This window comes from Amia ocellicauda, chromosome 3, assembly GCF_036373705.1.
Source record: "Amia ocellicauda isolate fAmiCal2 chromosome 3, fAmiCal2.hap1, whole genome shotgun sequence".
In the NCBI taxonomy this organism is placed as follows: domain Eukaryota; kingdom Metazoa; phylum Chordata; class Actinopteri; order Amiiformes; family Amiidae; genus Amia; species Amia ocellicauda.
The window spans coordinates 29,804,028-29,824,575 of NC_089852.1; the positions used below are offsets into that span (position 1 = coordinate 29,804,028).

The following is a 20,548-nucleotide window of genomic DNA, read 5'->3' on the forward strand; positions in this document are numbered from 1 at the left end:
CTTAAAAAAACAACTTCACCAGCTAACTAACTTATAACTTTATAACCAACTTTCATAACTGCTGGACAGCTTTACTTTTTTTTTATAACAGATACTTTATTCTAATAAACTAACAGAACTTTGTATAATTTAATTTAACTGTGAAGGAGTGCTGAGCAGGTGCAAGATTCCTGTCCTCTTCAGGGAGTGTTAATGAAGTGCACTTTCTGATTGCCAGCGCTGTATTGTTATCTTTCCATAGCCGTGTCAACAGTTGTCATGCCAACCTGGAGGAGTGCAATGAAACGGGAAGCTGGGAGCTGCCAATTGCTCAACCGGCTACAGCGGGGGAAACCTAAACAACACTCATTCTCTCCCTCCCTGCCTTATAGCAACATATTTTGGAAGGAATTTAATTTGTATCCACTTACTTGAGACTTCTATGAGAAAGTAAGGTTCCCTCCCTGTGCATGAATTCTAGTTTAAATATGTCATGTGATAAAAGTATGTCTACAAAACTTTTTCAAATCTTGATTTAAGAAGTTGATGATGGGCATAACACTTTCACAATCATTCAGACATTATGAAAAAGAGAAGCATCACTTACTTACAACAGAAGATGACTTTTGTCCGTATTTGTATGTTGTGCATTTGTTAATGTCCGCAGAAGAACTTCAGAACACGCACTTCAATCATTTCTCGTTTATCCATGTCTCGTAAAACATATTATGTTTAAAAACTGAACTAAGCAAAAAAACGATGAAAGAAAAAACAAAAAACAAAACAAAAACAGAAAAGTTTCAGACTCAAACTTGTAAAGTCTGCATTGGTAACCTACAACCAAGTTATTGCTTTAATTCACAACTTAGTGTTGAGCAAATGTGAAGAAGCCCCATATATTTTTAAGAAGGAAAAGTTCCTTACCGGACTCATTACCACCATCGTGAAACACAAAGACAACTGCAGGCTTCACATGATCCACTCAAACAGAGCCCTTCAGTGAAGACAGGCAGTCTGAGGAACCTGTCAGACTGCCCCCTACTCAAAGCAATACTCCACAGCACTCCCTAGCACTGTTCTGCCAGAACATCGCGAATGCAGCACAAGTGCTTTCATTAGGGAATAAGCAAAGCTGTAGAAAAATCCCTGGAGGACAGAAACAAATGAGCTGTGGATCAGGGAGTGGGAGGACTGGCTGTGTGAGACCTGGAGGGCGGGCCCTCGTGAGAAGCAGACTGGGATTGTTTGTTTGGGAGGTATAACCTATCACCAAGACAATGGTGCAATGGAGCTGAGGGATGTAACAGCTTCCAGTCACTGGGAGAGGGGGGTGGGAGGAGGAGGAGAGAGTCCCACTATAATGAGGCCACCGGCTGAAAGACAAAGAATTGGGGGAAATTTATGTAGAGGATTGAAATGCTGCCTCACAACTAGCAATGCAGATTACAAACAAGAAGGAAGAGCTTTCAGAGAGGTGTGTGGAACAAGAAATATCCTGTACAGAAGATAACTGTCTTCTGAAGTTTCAAGATATAATATGTATATGTTTATGTTTATGCATAATCTCTCTCTCTCTATATACAGTGAAGGAAAAAAGTATTTGATCCCCTGCTGATTTTGTACGTTTGCCCACTGACAAAGAAATGATCAGTCTATAATTTTAATGGTAGGTGTATTTTAACAGTGAGAGACAAAATAACAACAAAAAAATCCAGAAAACGCATTTCAAAAAAGTTCTAAATTGATTTGCATGTTAATGAGTGAAATAAGTATTTGATCCCCTATCAATCAGCAAGATTTTCGGCTCCCAGGTGTCTTTTATACAGGTAACGAGCTGAGATTAGGAGCACTCTCTTAAAGGGACTCTCCTAATCTCAGCTCGTTACCTGTATAAAAGACACCTGTCCACAGAAGCAATCAATCAATCAGATTCCAAACTCTCCACCATAGCCAAGACCAAAGAGCTGTCCAAGGATGTCAGGGACAAGATTGTAGACCTACACAAGGCTGGAATGGGCTACAAGACCATCGCCAAGCAGCTTGGTGAGAAGGTGACAACAGTTGGTGCGATTATTCGCAAATGGAAGAAACACAAAATAACTGTCAGTCTCCCTCGGTCTGGGGCTCCATGCAAGATCTCACCTCGTGAAGTTTCAATGATCATGAGAACGGTGAGGAATCAGCCCAGAACTACACGGGAGGATCTTGTTAATGATCTCAAGGCAGCTGGGACCATAGTCACCAAGAAAACAATTGGTAACACACTACGCCGTGAAGGACTGAAATCCTGCAGCGCCCGCAAGGTCCCCCTGCTCAAGAAAGCACATGTACAGGCCCGTCTGAAGTTTTCCAATGAACATCTGAATGATTCAGAGGAGAACTGGGTGAAAGTGTTGTGATCAGATGAGACCAAAATCAAGCTCTTTGGCATCAACTCAACTCGCCGTGTTTTGAGGAGGAGGAATGACCTCAAGAACACCATCCCCACCGTCAAACATGGAGGTGGAAACATTATGCTTTGGGGGTGTTTTTCTGCTAAGGGGACAGGACAACTGCACCGCATCAAAGGGACGATGGACGGGGCCATGTACCGTCAAATCTTGGGTGAGAACCTCCTTCCCTCAGCCAGGGCATTGAAAATGGGTCGTGGATGGGTATTCCAGCATGACAATGACCCAAAACACACAGCCAAGGCAACAAAGGAGTGGCTCAAGAAGAAGCACATTAAGGTCCTGGAGTGGCCTAGCCAGTCTCCAGACCTTAATCCCATAGAAAATCTGTGGAGGGAGCTGAACGTTCGAGTTGCCAAACGTCAGCCTCGAAACCTTAATGACTTGGAGAGGATCTGCAAAGAGGAGTGGGACAAAATCCCTCCTGAGATGTGTGCAAACCTGGTGGCCAACTACAAGAAACGCCTGACCTCTGTGATTGCCAACAAGGGTTTTGCCACCAAGTACTAAGTCAAAGGGGTCAAATATTTATTTCACTCATTAACATGTAAATCAATTTATACGTTTTTTTAAATGTGTTTTTCTGGATTTTTTTGTTGTTATTCTGTCTCTCAGTGTTAAAATACACCTACCATTAAAATTATAGACTGATCATTTATTTGTCAGTGGGCAAACATACAAAATCAGCAGGGGATCAAATACTTTTTTCCCTCACTGTATATATATATATATATATATATACACACACATATACACACACACACACACACACACAAAGTGTTATTTAAAAGCATGTAACTCAGGCAACAATAAACTAAAACTGCCTCAGGGAACTTGTTCTGCTGCCTGAAGAAGATTCTTGAAATTAAATATTTTATTACCAATTACAAATATTTTATTAAACAAAAGAAAAGGCTACACAAAATAGAATTCAAATTCTACAGCTTTTCTGTGAGCATGTAATCCCTTCAGCTGCTTCACAACATGACTGAGTGGACCAAAACATAAAAGCATATCCAACACATCCCTCGTATATTAGCTTAAGTCCTAGTTGCCTTAAACCACATGCATTTTAATAGCCACGGGAACACATATGAACTTTTAATTTTTCACACATTTTAAAAGGCAAATTTTATGAAGATCAACTGAACACATTCAACCATGAGATCACATCACCTCTAAACAGCGTTTTGTCCGAACTGTGTGTGCTTCACTAGTAAGATCAGAACTAACCACAATAAACTACATAAATGAACAAAAATGGTTTAAAAAGGCACACATGGCTAATGGTCTCTGCTGGACCTGAACACTGCACGAATTGCCACGAGAGTCCCGTCTGACAGACACTAAGAATGTACCTGCTCTAACTTTCCACTTTCCATATCACATATGAATCTTATTGCTCAGATAAACACACTAATTAAATGTGAATGTGGTGATACATTTTATTTCTTGGACTGTGCCAACTGGACTTTACAGTACATTAAAACTTCTATTAAGTAACATCGAGCTGCAGTATTTGACCTGGCTGTAATCCAAACCTCATCACAACGTGAATGTCAGAATAGAGACAGCATTTTTATTCACAGACAGCAGCACACATCGCTACAGTACTTATTCCAAAAAGAGAATATGTATTTGTTTACTTTATGTACAGTACAGAAAATGTTCAACAGTTCTTGCTTTGTGCAAAATTGACCTTGGACAGATTTGCCGTTTACACTCTCCCTTAGCGTGCACAACATGGAGCTGCTATCCGGCATTCAATTAATATTCCAAGATGTTCAAATCACCACACAGACTTCCCAGGATCCAGAGTCTATGAAAATACACTGGGTGTCTAACACTGGCCAAGCAAAGTACTGTAATAAGCTTGACTGGAGCTTTTCCAAAACGAGGGGCAATTACAGGCACACCTGGACAGTCTCTACGGCTCGGTTTGATCATTAACTATCACAATATGGCCACATTGCCATTCATTCAGTAACTGCTGTATCACCCACACTCAATCTCTGTCACTTTCTCCTCTTTCATGTTGATTATGTTTTCTGAACAGAAACCCTGCCACCTTTACTGTATTTCAAAAACTAAACAAGAAACAATATATATTTAAATTTGTATAAGTAACCAAGTAAGCAAACTATCAGTGTGTAGGTTTTAAATGACCCAGCTGACCGAATTACATTCGTTTTGTAATAACCCTAATCAATTCTTACATGCATGTAACATATTTCTGTTACAGAAGGAGCTCTAGAAATGTATTTAATCAGATTCAAAATTGTTCTGCAGTCTTTAAAATTGTATTTAAAGGGGGGAAATGGATGTAGAAGCTGGAGTGGTGGGTTCTGATGTATTTAAATGCAAAACAATTTGTATTTCCACATTTTTTCCATTTGACTTCCATCTAACTGCTATTATCGCAGGCTGTGGCTTCACCCTTCAGGAGACTTGCACTGTGAGAAAATAACATTCACACAGCAGCCATCGCTGCAACAGAACACCAGCATAAACAATGCACTAGTATAGTACACTAGCATATCTAATGATTGTTCTTCAATGTTAATACTTCCCTGAATATGTATGTTAATCTTTAAAGAGTTTATCAGTTCCTTTTACTGAAACTATGACACTGAGTATATGTATATGTTTCTTTAGTATTCGTGGATTTTGAACAGATCAGAGTGAATGAAAATAACTCAATTATGACTTCTTAGAGCAAATCCCACTTCACAATTTCTCACGTTATTTACATTATTTTTCAAATTATTACTTGAAACAAACAAACAGAACATAATACAATGAGGCATGATTCTAATATCACTGTACATTCATTTTCTTATTCATTACACCCTGAGAATAGTTATTTAAATTATACAAAGATAAAACATATAATATTTGTTTTGCCTAAAACAGAACAAGCAAGAAGTACAATATTTTGATCTGAGGTGATTTCTGATGCAAGCAATGGCTGAAACACTGCTGGCAGAGTCACATTTCCCAATATCACAGATGTTATTAGCCTACGACACATTGTACATCGCTTTGCTATGAAAACAAGCATGAAAAATCACCTACCGAAACCTGGGATGATCCAAATATGGCAATGGGGGCCCAAAAATAATAATACAGCAGCCTACTGTGTCAAACTGACGACAGCCGAGGCAAGAACTTTGTCCTCTGTCCAGCCCCTACACAGCAACATTGTTCAGTTTGGAAACTGTCCTAAGGCTGCTGTGAGGGACTTGTGTTAATCAGTAACTCCTGAACTGCAATCTCTCCCCTGCCCTCAGCACAACACAGTGGCTCGTTTCAGCAGGTTGGGCCTTTTAATTTCAGCCCAGTCACACTGAAGCATCGTATGGCATCATCACCTGCTGTGCTGCGACTGAATGCATCATATGCTGGTGAACTTTATATAAAATCTTTAGGACTTGTGATATCCAGTAAAAGAAGAACTGACAGTGCAGCCCGTGCTGTACCTGTGGAGGAGTGCTGAAGCTGAACATGTGCTTTCTGTTCGCCACACTTACAAATGACTTGCAAATTATCACTCTGAGTTCATATTACAAGGTTTACAAGCCAAACGGGACAGAGAATGAGACTATGTATGTATGTCATTTTTAAACAATATCAGTTTCATTCTAGATAACTTCAGAGAAGAGTTCAAACAAAAACCACCACAACACACATAAAGACCAGCTCTACTGGTCTACTGAAGTAGCCATTCTTAAACTAAATGGTTTGTGTTGTCTGCGACCTCAGTCAGTATCATTGCGGGTTTCAGCAACAGCTCGTGTTTGTACTGCATCAACAAAGGTAGATTTTCCCACGTGATTCAACATTTAAAGCACTGTTTAAACAAATTACATCATACTGCCACAAGTGAAAATAAATGTCAGTTTGTAGGTGTCCTGTGATGTTCAATTCACAAAGCACACTAAGTAAGGAATAAGGTCTTTGGGAGATATGAATGAAAGTCTGCTTTGAGTGTAGCTGGTGGATGTATATCTTCTCATCTCCACTGTAAGAAATATTCCCCTCTGTGGTTTTATATTTGAATAGTAACCTCCCTGGTTTAAATATGAGCTATATTCAATAATCAATTCAAATACGCTACATCCAATTTCATATTTATTTCTGTATGGCCTGAGCAGCTGAGAATATCACTAATCTTAATGATTTGAATTGAAATGGAAGATTCTTGCTGAAATCGTGCCTCATCCTTAATTGAGCATTTAGGTCCATTTGCAAATGTACACAGACAGCTGGTTTGTGAGTTTGTGGGGAAACAGCACTGGTGGGGAGGCAAACGGACTATAAGTTGTAAGTTGTCTCTTTCTGACAACAGAGAATGGAGTCATTTGACATGAATATTTTAAACTGAGGCTAGTCTTCTGTTCCCTCCGGAGTGTGTGTGCGTGTGCGTGTGCGAAGGGGGGCTTGCAACTGCTAGATACAAAGCTGGATACCATACCCTTTGCCTTATCAAAGTGCTGATATTTTAAAGCTGCGATATAGCAATTCAGGAAGTCATTCCAGCAGCTCCTACAGAGTCTTCTGGGCTTCTGTTTTCTTTTGCTCTACCTTTTATTCCACATTCCTAGGATACAGGGCAATGTGATTCATGCTGAGCAAATACGAGCCATTTACAAATAATCACATTGTGAACAAGGCTCATATTGACATCTGATTGATATTGCTCTGTTTTTTTTAGAGAAAATAGATTAGTCATTTGCAAAATATTTTTGAGAAACTATTTCAGGTATTTGATTTGTAACTCAGTAATGCACTACCTGTCCCCGTTAGTCCCTGGTGTGTGATAAAGGCTCGCTGCATGTGGGAACCTGCTGTCATACTTCTGATGCAGGAGCTGAGAGACTGTTTGCGCGGTTTGTGTTCAGCAGATGCAAACATATAACAGTGAAGGGTGGTGACATGCTGTGACTGGCAGGCTACATTACTTGGAAGAGGGACTCGTATATTATCATCAGCCTATCTGGGGATTCATAACTACAATAACATTAAAAATGGAGGCTGTAGCTGATATTGGTTGGGAATTGATCTGCGTTGCTTCTATTTGATGGGTATTGAGAGAGATGCATTTTAAAAGGAGGACCATAAATCCTGTAGCGTTCTGGCATTTCTGTGTTCAATTCATGAGTATATTACAAATCAACACACAAAAGGAGAGAGCAGGTGATTGTTTCGCAGGTCTGTGCCATTTTAGACACCTGCTCAGGCTGTTCTCTGCATAAACTTCTCACGCTTTGATAACTGTGTCACTTGAGGAAGCTTGTGTTCCTCTTGCCCCGGGCGAGACATAGCACACAGGTTGACACGGAAACCCACGGTACTGAGTGACATGGGAATAGCGGAGCCGCCTCGTTCAGCAAACAGCAGGATGACAGCTCTCAACAGATCTCATTACTGCAGGGACATATCTGGTAGTCAAACAGGAAGCAGGGAAGTGTGATTATCTGGCTAACAATGCAGAGTGAATGTCACCACGCCACCTAGCCAAGTGAACTGAAAAAGCAATTTGGGAATATCTGGGATAGTCCTCACTCTCTGTCATCCTGACTAACAGCCAAGCCCCAACTCCCACCTGCATCACTAAACTAGAAATAACAAATGTGAACTACTTGAATCAAAACAGTGTCTCACTAAGGACGCATTCATTTTCTTCTTCTTTCTGAATGATTTTTCCCACACTGGAATCCCCCTGTGACACTGTACTGTGTTAGATGATACACAATGGGAATGGCAGACAGTGTGTAACAGATCCACACCACCCTACGTTGCTCCTTTTCTGCTCCTTAGATATTTCAGACTGCTGAATCCAAACTCTCTGCCAGACCGTCGCGTACGTTAACATACTGAGAGGTTGATTAACATCTTTAAATTCTCATTAGTCTCAACTAAAGACACTTTTACCAAGTAAGTCAATAAAACATATTTGACAACCGCCATTCTTAGTTAATCAGTGGCTTGCAATATAATTTGAACTACATATTAAACCTGAGTAAAATGTATTTTAATTAGATTTTTAAGAGACAGAGTTGCCTTAAAAAAAGAGTGTGTGTCCCCAAGGCACAGCACTGGTGAATCAGCAGACTGTGCTCAGAGCCCCTGCGGTGTTTCTCTGATCCAGCCCTGCAGGCAGCAGCGTCTCATTCTCCCAGCTCTGCTCTGCTCTCCTCACAGGCATTGAGATAGTTAAACTGCATGCTGGATTCCAAGAGAAATATTGTTATCCAGAATAAATCATTTACAAAGGATCTAGACTGTTGTATTCATCTTTTGTCTTCAGCATACAATGCATACCATTCCCTTCTTGTAATGGTGTACTTATTTTAATAGTTTTATAGCTACTGCATCATGCTATTACCTGTAGAAATTGTGCTAATAAACAATCTTTGACAAACGCTTTGGAGTATGAAGACATTTTCAGACAGACTTCTGTTAAATATTTCTGCCACTTTAACAGACACTGCAGGCCGTGGATCACTACATTACAACATGATACATTGAGATATGGATAGATTACTACAACCATCATTAGTGTAATAGTATTCAAAAATAATAATTGTCTGCTAGTCTTAATGCCATCAAGGAAACATGTGGTCTTTCAGTGGAGTTGCAGTTGCTTTGAAGTCCTGGTTTGTAACTGCCGAGAGGATGGCAGGATGCTGTAAAACATTTAATCCATTTTGATTAATGCTACAAAATGAGAGGGTTTTTTTCAGGCCTAGGAAAGGGATGACGATTAACAGTTTTGATCCTGCGACCAGAGGGGGGGTACAAACACTACAAAGGGTTATAAACCTTCCTCAGGCACTCAGCTGACCCTGTAAGCTGTTGTGTGTAATTAACTTCTCAGTGGCTCGCCTGGGGTTCGGCAACCCTGGCCCCAGCCCCTGGCCTCATTCTCCCACGTAGCTTTAGTGTGTCCGTCTGTAGGATGTGACCGTGGCCCCACTGTATGAAGTTTACAACCTAAGCCCTGCACTGCACACTCTGCCTCAACTGGGGGAAAGAAGTACTAGCTGGTGCCTGTGGACAGGAAGCTGACTTCTCTGCTAACATTTGCAACTTCCTGTGAAACTTACAATCAAGGGAGTTGGATGAAAGAGGGGATTAGCCAGTGAGAGCTGTGTTTTTGAATAATGCTGTTTACACACCTTATGTCTTGTAGCCCAGGATGCTCAAAGATCAATCCATAAGCCTTTCAAGACTTAAAAAAATGAACTTTTGATTAATGCTGTAGAGGTTATGAAAAACTAAATATTTTAAAATGTTCTTTGCAGTGTTACTGCCAACTTCTGGATAGTTGAAAAAAATATCAAATCCACTGGGTTTTCATTCTCACCACATTGTAAACTAAACTTAATTAAGCTAAACACATACCAGCTTTGTCATAAATAAATATATGTAAATAAATAAATTGATAGATCAATAGAAACTCACTGGGCTGAGGGAACGTTGTCTTGGCCGTGTGGACGAGGCATCAGAACCCCCCCAAGGTGTGGAATAGCCTGGGAGTTTGCGGCAAAGATGGTGTTTGGGGAGGCAAGTGAAGCAACGGATGCTGGGGACCCCACTCCCGAAATGTAATTTACAACTTCACTTTCTGGATTCCACAGATTGTAGACATGACAAAACTGCAGGACTGTTATTTGCTTCAATGTTGTAATAAAACATGTTCTTTCATGTTCCCTGTTTATTATTGTTAATTATCTTCTTGCATTAAAAAAAAAAAAAAAATATATATATATATACACACACACATGTATGTTATGTGTAAAGATGACGGGACGCATGCTGTGAGACTGGGCTGCTTTAATATTCCTCAGAGAATGCTGTAGTGATACCTGCTGAGTCCTGTACCCAAGTGCATTAGGCTCAATTGCTATGATTAACTCATGTCTTAATTAGAAAAGCTAAATATTACTTAATTAAAGGATAAGGAAAGAACTTCCTCTTGGCATGGCAGCTGTAACTTGTCTGGGAGATTTAAAAAAAAAAACTAATCTAAGAAGAAATTGCTTGCACCAAAAGAGTCACTTGAAGAAAGGCACATCAAACATCGTACACTGCAAGATAATTAAATGCATATTTAAGTCAACATAGACTTAATAAATATACACACATAATTTATACTTTTTAATATACTTTTTATATTTTTTGTTAGTTTTATTTCCTTTTTTTATGAAAGTTTGCAAATGTGACTTCAGAAAGATAATTAAAATGAACAGCATGTTTTGAATCTCACTGTGTTTGGAGTAATCTTCTTATACCCTATTCTATATGGAAATTGTCTATTTCGTTAATTTGTTACAAGCGGCACTGAAGACAGCACAGTCTGCACCTTTAGAGCTGAAGAGGCGTTTTTGAAGTGCCTTCCTTGTTAGTGTGGTTCTATGGCACTGCGACAGCGCCCTGCAGTTATTATCAATGTCACTCATGTGTGAGTGCTAGAGGCGCTGCCGAGCCAACACTATTTCACCTTACAGACCCTGCACCTGTAATATATAAGCAGAAAACAAAGCTGTCTTAAGAGGAGTGACTGAATAAAAAATCTTGGCAATGTGACTGTTTTGTAAGAGCTCACTCAGGCGAGACAGTAAACCTCAGTACAAAGGAACAGTTCAGTTCTTTTTCAGATAAAACACAAAGGCTACATACTTAAGAGCTTTGAGGAAATATTTCCCTTGCATTTACATAATCACTTGGAATGCAAAATATTCTCTGACAAACAACTAAGTACCAGCATTCGCCAGCACCTACCAGGCAGAATGAGGTAATTCAACAGACAATAATGTTTTATTGATTTATGTGCGTCTCAAAGCAGTCAAACATGAAAATGATAAGAATAAAATATTCAATGTGTATACACTGGCAGTCAATATTAAAGAGTCGCCTTGAAAATATTTCTAAAATTCAACTATGCATCAGAATTGTAAATAATAATGAATGAAACAACTGCAAAGACAATGGAATGATAAAGTATCTTCTCTATATTTGTGCACCAGAAAACAAACATCAAATGATTACCTTGTAGGTATTACACAAATATTTTAACAATCTACCCAATTCCTGCTGGGATGGAAAATGTACATGTTGATCATGTGTCCAGCACTGCCTCTTTTATACTTTTGAACATAAAGAACATTCAAATGTTTACAAACGAGAGGAGGTCATTCGACCCATCTTGCTCGTTTGGTGTCCATTAATAAGTAAGTGATCCAAGGATCCTATCCAGTCTATTTTTAAATGTTATTAATAACTAAGTGATCCAAGGATCCTATCCAGTGTATTTTTAAATGTTACCAAACTTTCAGCATCTACCACATCGCTGGGGGGTTTGTTCCAGATTGTGACAACTCTCTGTGTGAAGAAGTGTCTCCTGTTTTCTGTCTTGAATGCCTTGAAGCCCAATTTCCATTTGTGTCCCCGGGGGGCGTGTGTCCCTGCTGATCTGGAAAAGCTCCTCTGGTTGATGTGATCGATGCCTTTCATGATTTTGAAGACTTGAATCAAGTCCCCACGTAGTCTCCTCTGTTCCAGGGTGAAAAGGTTCAGTTCCTCAGTCTCTCAGTAGGACTTTCCCTTCAGACCTGGAATAAGTCTGGTTGCTCTCCTCTGAACTGCCTCTAGAGCAGCGATATCTTTCTTGAAGTGTGGAGCCCAGAACTGTCCACAGTATCCAGACGAGCTCTAACTAGTGCATTGTACAGTCTGAACATCACTGCCCTTGTTCTCAATTCTACACTTTTGACAATATACCCTAACATTGTTTGCCTTTTTTATTGCTTCTCCACATTGTTTGGATGGAGAAAGTGAGGAGTCCACATAGACTCCTAGGTCTTTCTCATGCGTTACTTCATCTAGTTCTGTTCCTCCCATAGTGTAATTATAGTGGACATTTTTGTTACCTGCATGTAATACCTTGCACTTGTCCACATTGAATTTCATCTGCCAGGTGTCGGCCCACAACTGAATATTATCTCCCCCCTTTGAATAGCCTGTGCTGCCGAGATTGCATCTGCTGAGCCACCTATTTTAGTATCATCTGCAAATTTGACAAGTTGGCTAACTATCCCAGAGTCCAGATCATTAATATAGATTAGAAAAGCTTAATCGAAACATTTTTAGGATTTCTCCTTCTGTTCTCCCAAAAAATCAAGGTAAAAGTATTTTTCCTACTGATTTCTTTGGCTATGAAACTGGACATTTAATCTGCTTACTGTTTTCCAGATTTTCTTTCTGTGTCAACAACCTTTGTTTGTATAGTTTGTATATTTATGTATACCATCTCTCTGATTGTTATGTTCCCTGATTGTCCCAGACAAATTACAAAAGGCAATTATGGCCACATCACACATTTCTCCTTTAAGGAGCCACGGTAACTTGGTAATCTTACACCCTGGTGTAGTCCTTACAGGACACCACAGTAACGTATAACTTCACAACTCCTTCTGTGATCAGCGAAGCAGGAGACATCAGTTACAGTGGATTCACAGCATCAGTGTGATGGTGGTGATTAAGTCTTGCTAAAGGCTGCTTCCAGATCTTACAGAATAACTTGTGCTAACAAGCAGAAGTAGAGTATGTCGGGGTCTAATGAGGGATCAAAACAATAATTCCTCTGAAGCAGATCAATGCATGCATGACAAGTGATAATGAAGATATACATCCCTGTATGTAAATCACAGTAAATAAAAAGTTGGACCTCAAATGCAAATAATACCTGTAATACATAGGACTGCTGGTAAAACTGCTGGTGCAATGACACACAATTGTCAATACAAAAAAAGTCCTACAGTGGCCACGTCTGCAATGTACGCACTGCAGGCTCCCACCATGATTAAAATATTGAGAGCAGCATCTAGAGGCAAAAGATGGAGCTAAGACGGTTTAATTACAGTGGGTCAGGGTAGACCAATAGAAGAGTATGTCTGAATGAAGGCATATGGCGTTGCCAGCTGGTCAGCCATTTACTGTCCTGACTAGTGTGGTGTTTCAGCAGCCCTGACTGCACTGCATTCCCCTCCTCAGTGCTCGGATCAGGTTCCCTGACAGCGGGTATCTGGTGTTATTCTGTGGCCACCAGAAGACACTAAAAGTTATACTTTGCCTTGTTGTTTGCTTCTGCTGGAACTGATGGCAGGATAAGTGAGTGTGTTCCCAGGCTGGGATGCTTGGGAACAAGGTCTATTAGTCAAAGCCTGTGCCTGGGAAACTGGGTGAGTGGGAGTGTTGTGGGATTGCAGACCCACTGCAGAGCAACCATGGAGCAACGTCACTCTCAATCACCATCGCCTCAACCTGCTGTCCTGGCTACCAGTTACCAACAGCAGGAAAAAATGCCGACTAGAGCAGAGGGGCTGCAGATACCAAGAGGAAAAAAGCACTTTAGGTTTAATGCTTTTCTATTTAAAATAACATAACATTTTACTAAAAATATCTGATTTGTTTTTTAAAGAATTTTATAACACTAATTAATTTTCATTGTATCCTTTCCTTCAATTAAATGTCCAGATTAGCAAAACAGTCCTTCTTCTCTAGTGTGGCATGTTGCATCTTCACCAGACTTTCAAAGGCACAAATGTCAGCAGCACAAATTTCATAATTGTACTGCACCCTCTTTATTTGATCATGGGGGAAATAGATTATTTATTTTGGGAAGGATATTTAACCTTAACGAACCCCAAATCACAGTTTACAGACCCGTTGTCCCAATCCTGTTTTACTAGATTTCAGAGCCCAGTACCTAGACAGAGATGCAACCTATCCAGTTGAACAAGCTCCACGAAAAATGCACATCCCCCCTGAAGTGCTGAAGTGTCGGAGCGAGTCGTGGGTTACTCACCGTCCACGTGACGGCCGGGCATGCTGCCAAGGTGAAGGTTAGCTTTTCTGTCGATACATTGAATGAGACCCGCATCATGCTCCACAGCGGCAGGAGAGCAGCGTCTTTCTCAGAGCATCAGAAACACGGAGCAGACAGCTCCTTTCCAGACGGTCCCGGTTTGGGAGGTCTGTCCACCTGTCACTGAGTGCCTGCACAGCACGGCCCCATCTCCCACTCCTCGTCAGCCCCGGCCCTGCCACTGCTCTAATCAGATTAGCTGGTTTTACAAGTCTGAGTTGAGGCTGTTAGGAATTTCAGGCAGTCTGGCAAGTCTGTGGAAAAACCCGCTGCACTTCTAGCAGCCGCAAAGTTTTGCCATTTGTTTGATAAAGAATCAGGGAGTGCAGGTGTACAAGCGTGCATTCAGTCTGAAGCACAATGCCTTGGTCCCACCCTGGGCAGAGGCAGGGCCACTCTGGGACCACAGCTACACTGTCCCGAGAGGCTACTGTTCTGCAGGCTTAACGCCTTATATGTCTTTTATAAATATATATATATATAAACACACACACAGTATACGTGTCATTTCTGTAAGAACTGATAACCTCTGAGTGGGGGCACAACACCAGGTAAAATACACAGAAAATGTGTTGATTTAATAATCACCTGTTCCTGGATTTTAATTGAAGGACACAGAGGGACTTCTCCCCCTACTGGACGACTCCAGTTATGAAAAGACCAGACAGCTGTGATTTATCACAACACTGAGAATTCATGAACTACTGCCTTTGACTAAATAAAGGATGGTAACTTCTCTATCGATTTATTTCCCTATTTAAATATACTCTATTATGTCAATTATTTATTCTGCTTGTATATTTTTTATATAAATACATGATATGCAGTATAATACAAATTGAAAATGCAGTTTAAAGCAAAGAAAATGCAAACTAAAGCGAAGAAGATTTATACATAACAACCAGAATCCCATTTCAATGATTTCAGCCTTAATGAGTAGAGGTGTCCTTGTAAAGAGTAGTTCCTGACCTGCATTTAGAATACCAATACATTGTGTCAATCTTTTCAGCCAGCTATGCCAGTAAGCTAAAGCCCATTGAGGAAACGATAGCTGAGTGACTTGGTGAAACATTCAAATCACCCCACTGAGCTTTGCAATCCGCAGGGTCCTCGAGGTATTTCACTGCGCTGATGAAGTAGTCAGTAACACACATGGCCGTGGTTAAATATTCAAGTAATTGTATTTTCATGTACAGCGCTTCAAGCTGTTTTTAGTATGAAAGGCGCTATATCAATTATTATTAGTTTTCAACAATATACAGTACATTAATTCAGTAAAGAAAACTACTGCCATCTCGCTACAGTCTATTCTGTGAACTTGTACAAGTACTCTTATAACAGCGGCCGTTAGTTTTGGCATGACTGGCCGTGTTTCATGCATCAGTTGTGTTGCATTTTAAAAGCCTTAAATGAAAAGAAAAAGGCGCATGTGGGTGGGACCGGTGTTCCCCCAGGCAACACGCACACTGCCCAGTGTTAATGGCAGCTAATGCAAAGGCATCCCAGAGACCGGTGTTGCTCAGTAGAAGGAAAATGGACACGCACTGCTATCGCACTGCAGGCAGCGAGTCTACCCTTTCTCAGCTGGCATTCTGTCATCCAAGGGTCAGCCAACCCTTCGGCTCTGACGACTGTCAAAAACTGCTGTTACTCACAAGGCAAAGGGAAAGCAGTGTCACCATGGAGACAAAGCAATTGCCACTTCCAGACGGCACACACCCCGACATGCATGAGCAACTATATATGGCACAGGAGCTTAAAAAAGGAAATTCAAAGAATCTCTAATAGCATTACTAGTTTAAGAAATATTTAGTAAACAAATGTTTAATCTGCCCATGTAGCTGCATACTGAGGGCGAGTCAGTCTCTCAAATGTCCTGATTTCAGTGGATGGTGGGTTATTTAGCTTTGACCCTGGGCATTCGAATGCACTTTGACCTTCTCTCTTTCCATGGGTGTGTCTCTCAGTAGAGACTGCTATGCCCATATACAGTGTCAGCCACTTTCCTTTACTGCAAAGTATATAACAGCAGTATTTCACTGTGCCCCAGACAACTTTATCCACACCATTTGGCATGCACTGTTTATCTTTGGGTTCAATCAATAAGTGACTGCCTTGTATATCATTGATTTTAATGTTAATGTTTAGTTTTAGGGGAGGGGAGAAGTAGCCTACTTAAAATGTTTGAATCATCAGACCATGTTTGAACACTTTTATTTTAAAAGATTCCTTTGTAAATAACAGGTACTGTATATCAAAAAATAAGTGCAACACTGAAAATAATTTTCTATACAATTGTTAATAATCTAATAATCAGAAACACACACTGCAGCTAACTCTACTTCACGAGTTTGAGCTTGGGTCCACAGTTGCTAAAGAGTAAACACAAAAAACAAACAGAACCGAGCAATTGTGCTCTCATTCAGTATCATATTCTCTAAAGAACTATATTACAAAAAGGAATCTATTTTTCAAAGTAAATTATTTAAAATTTGAAATTAAAACAGAAACGAGTATGAAAAGATTTAATTTACTTACAAGGTTTGGAGTGCTGATAGATCTCAAGCAGGTTCTCTGGATTAAAAAAGAAAACAATACTCAGACTGATGTGCTTCATGTTTATGTATATCCTTTAACTTGCACAGGGTATGTAGGAGTGAAGTAATATGATAGGATACGCATACACATCTGCATGCTTACAGTGTAGAACTGTACATATATTTATTTTTTAATGTTCCTGAAAAATCTCAGCAAACAAAAGCAAAAACGTGAGGTCTTATAGGATTGTACTTTTTACTAAACAGGTTTAAGAACAGAGCTGATTATGACAGAACACAAAACAACATATTCATTGGAGTTTGGAACAAGTTAACCAGTCAGATTGTAGAAGCAACTACTAAACCATTCAAGAAAAAACTGAAACAATAAAAACCTTGGATCAATTAGTCTTTATTTTTTATTAACTGTATTAACTGGGGGAAACTGCTGTTGTACACTAGAGCATGACACTGTACCTACATTGCTCCAGTAAAAACACAGCTGTATAAATGGGTAATTCTATATAAACAAATATTGTAATAATTGTAATTCGCCCTGGATAAAGGTGTCTGCTAAGAAATATAATAATATAATTTAGTGAGGGTGTGATTGCTACTCCATTTGAAATGGGGTGCTTTAACCAAGGAATCACTGCAACAATGTGACTGTGCATTACGGTTCACAGGAGTTAACTTGGTCCTTATGCTTTGAAGGACTGATTTCAGACAAAGCCTCACACTTACAGGGGCTGTCATTTTTATATCCACTCCTGCTTGTGGATCAATTTTATATTGGTATTTTATATATGAGGTTATCTGGGCATTGCCAATCACCAAATGGACAATAAAGAAAGTGAAATCATAAGTACCACTTAGTGTCTTTATCTTCATTCAGTCTCTTGAGAAACCTGCAGGCTAATGCTAATGCTCAGCACAGAATGCTCTATTGTTAAACACGAGGAGAAAGGAGAGTCTGTAACAGCAAGAGGCTGGTGGCTGATTTTATCAGTTAGCCAGCACAGATCAGAGAGGATGACACAAAGGACTATAGTTTTTCTTCAGTCATTAGTGGTTATCTTATGAAATACTACAATGCACAAAGTGGACTCAGGAAGTCACCTGTTCTTCAAGGAACAGGTTTGCCTCTGACTTCAGAGAGATGCTTTGGTTTAGGCAATAATGACAAGAAACACCAGGTATCACTGCAGATTACATTTACTGATGTGTTAAAAGCATTCCTGTTTTGTGTTAAATGTACAGCACTGTGAAACAACAGACAGGGTTTTGTCTGTGTGTTTGTGTGTGTGTGTGTGTGTGTGTGTGCGTGTGTGTGTGTGTGTGTGTGTGCGTGCGTGCAGCACTGTGAAAAGACAGAAAGGACGCAGCCTCCAGGCTCACACCACTGGGTATGGATTCCTGCTCTTATTTTAAATGACAATATTCAGGCTTCTCTTAATAGTGCTGTTAGGGGACCTTAGGCGATACAGGCGGATTTCATGACCTGGAAAAATTAATTTAATACAAAGGAGCCTGTGACCTGTGATGATATTAACCCAGTTTCTAGTGCACAAACCACAGCAGAGAGTGCTACTAAATCAGTTAGTCTTAATCTTTGACTTCAACTGCATTTCCATATCCCAGAGATGTTTCTCAACAGTCACACAACTGAAGCACACAAGTCAAATGCCAAAAGCCATAGATCATAATAATCATTATAATATTAATAAATAACTGTCAACTAGACTTGCAATTCACTAGTAAATAAATATATATATAAAAAACTAATTATTATATATGAGCAAATTACATATGTAATATTTTATATATATGAATGTGTTGTCAGCATTATATTACAGAGTCTAACTGTGGTTGTTATTTTAAATAATCCTGGATATTGATTGCTTTTAAATAAAGGGTGTAATATGTTTTTCTCCTCAGTTGACATAACAGGGACATTTTAAGAAGAGACGCATCTTCTGGTTTTCAGGGTGTTGATGCAATTAGGAAAGCACATGGTCAGATTTCACATAAGGAAATAAGGTCAACCTTTGACCCTTCCGTGAATCTCAAAGTTATAAAGTTGCAATGTTGTTCTCCTTTGCGTTTTTGATGTATAAAAACCATAAAGTGGGTTCTAAAAATAATTTAAACCGATAAAAACACACACGAGTTTGTACTTTGATCACAGTTTTGATGTGGTGTAGCCCTAAGTGTGAGTCGTGTCTGTTGCCTTCCACGCACTGCACGTCCAGTCGGAGCTGCCCCCGCACTGCGCGTCTTGAACCCCAGCAGGCGCACCGTGTCCCGGGTCACTGGGGCCCCCGCTTCCCGCCGGCGGCCCCCCAGCCCTCCAGGTAACCATGACAACCATTGAAACCCAGCGGCCTCGACAAAGCCCTTCCGAGACACAGACCTTCAAAATGAAACCAAAAAGTTGCCGACAAAGTTCTTAAACCCGAATAGCTAGAAGATGTTTATTTTTTTTTTCATTATTGTGATTCAAACAAAAAAAAGAACAACACTACGTCACAATGGAAAGGAACGATTTACCACCAACAACTTGTTGTGCTAATTGTTAACATTCTACGCGCAGCTGCCGCACACTTACCTTTGCCATCATTGTGGAGTGCTTGTTTGGGGAGATTAATGTTCTTTCTTGTTCTTTTCAGTAGGTAGCTTCTTTAAAATCCACGGCTAAGCAACAGAGGCAAATTTAGAAAGGCTTCCACGCCCTCTCATTCATATATCCAAACAGATACGTGTGTCCTTGTTATGGAAAGAGACGGACAATATCGCATTTTCACAGTCGGATCTGCGCCGGAGCTGGAGGGTAAAGTGAGTGAACTTATCTCCCCACTGACTCCACCGCACTTCTGCACACAACACACTGTCCACTGGAAATAACACACACATATACAACCTGGCACGGCAATACAAGCCAGCCGGTATTGTTGAAGTCCGCACACCCAGTGGTGTGTATGTAAGTCACTGTTTAAAGTAGTATCTGCATCATCCTTCAACCCGAAACCAGGCGCACTTGTCCCATAGTGAGGCGGAGTCGAAAGTGAAAAGACCGTGAAAGTGGTGCGTTAAGGTATTGTTCAGCAAGGAAATCTCAGACCTTTGTGGACATCGTTGCTTTTGAAAGTATCGACACAGACCACCCCTATTGCAATTAAACTGAAACACTGCACACCATGAAAACGTGTAGGCTGGTTGCCACCTTAGCTATTTTAATAAAAGTTTTGGCCCACACACCTATTATTATCATTATTATTCCCTGATACATTAGAGTTTGGGGTTTGTGTGTAATAAAACGATCGGACTTGTATTTGCGATGTTGTAAATATTTAGAGTACTATTATATACATTAGCCAGGTCGACTTACAATTGTTACAGTATGTTTTATTATTATTATTATTATTTTAAATACAATTACTCATATACAGTATACAGCTTATTGAAGCAAGGTGCTACCTGCAAAAGTATAACAGCAATGTCCACCACCTAGGGTTGAACCCATAACCATCAGCTCTGGAGCCCACAGCCCTAATACTCCACACAGCTGGTCATTATTGTATTGCGTGGTAAAAACACATTAAATATAGCATTGGCCTACCATGGTGAAATCACAGTAAAGTGTAGTGTGG

General features: G+C 40.1%; 1 protein-coding gene across 6 annotated transcripts in view; it reads right to left on the bottom strand.

The window, feature by feature from the left end:
- The window catches only part of spata13 (spermatogenesis associated 13), a 34,392-nt gene extending 14,360 nt beyond the window's left edge, over nt 1-20,032 (bottom strand). The window contains exons 1-2 of one of the 6 annotated variants that reach the window (XM_066698951.1): nt 19,507-20,032; nt 16,900-16,935 (exon numbers count right to left, since the gene is read on the bottom strand). In XM_066698951.1, the coding sequence (XP_066555048.1) occupies nt 16,900-16,935; nt 19,507-19,518 (48 nt within the window). In that variant the 5' untranslated portion in view covers nt 19,519-20,032. Of the gene's footprint in view, nt 1-586; nt 875-903; nt 1,263-5,500; nt 5,636-14,301; nt 14,540-16,899; nt 16,936-19,506 lie in introns of those variants that run through there. The other 5 variants (XM_066698950.1, XM_066698953.1, XM_066698955.1 and 2 more) reach the window with 5 other exon arrangements.
- Nucleotides 20,033-20,548: the final 516 nt, after the last annotated feature.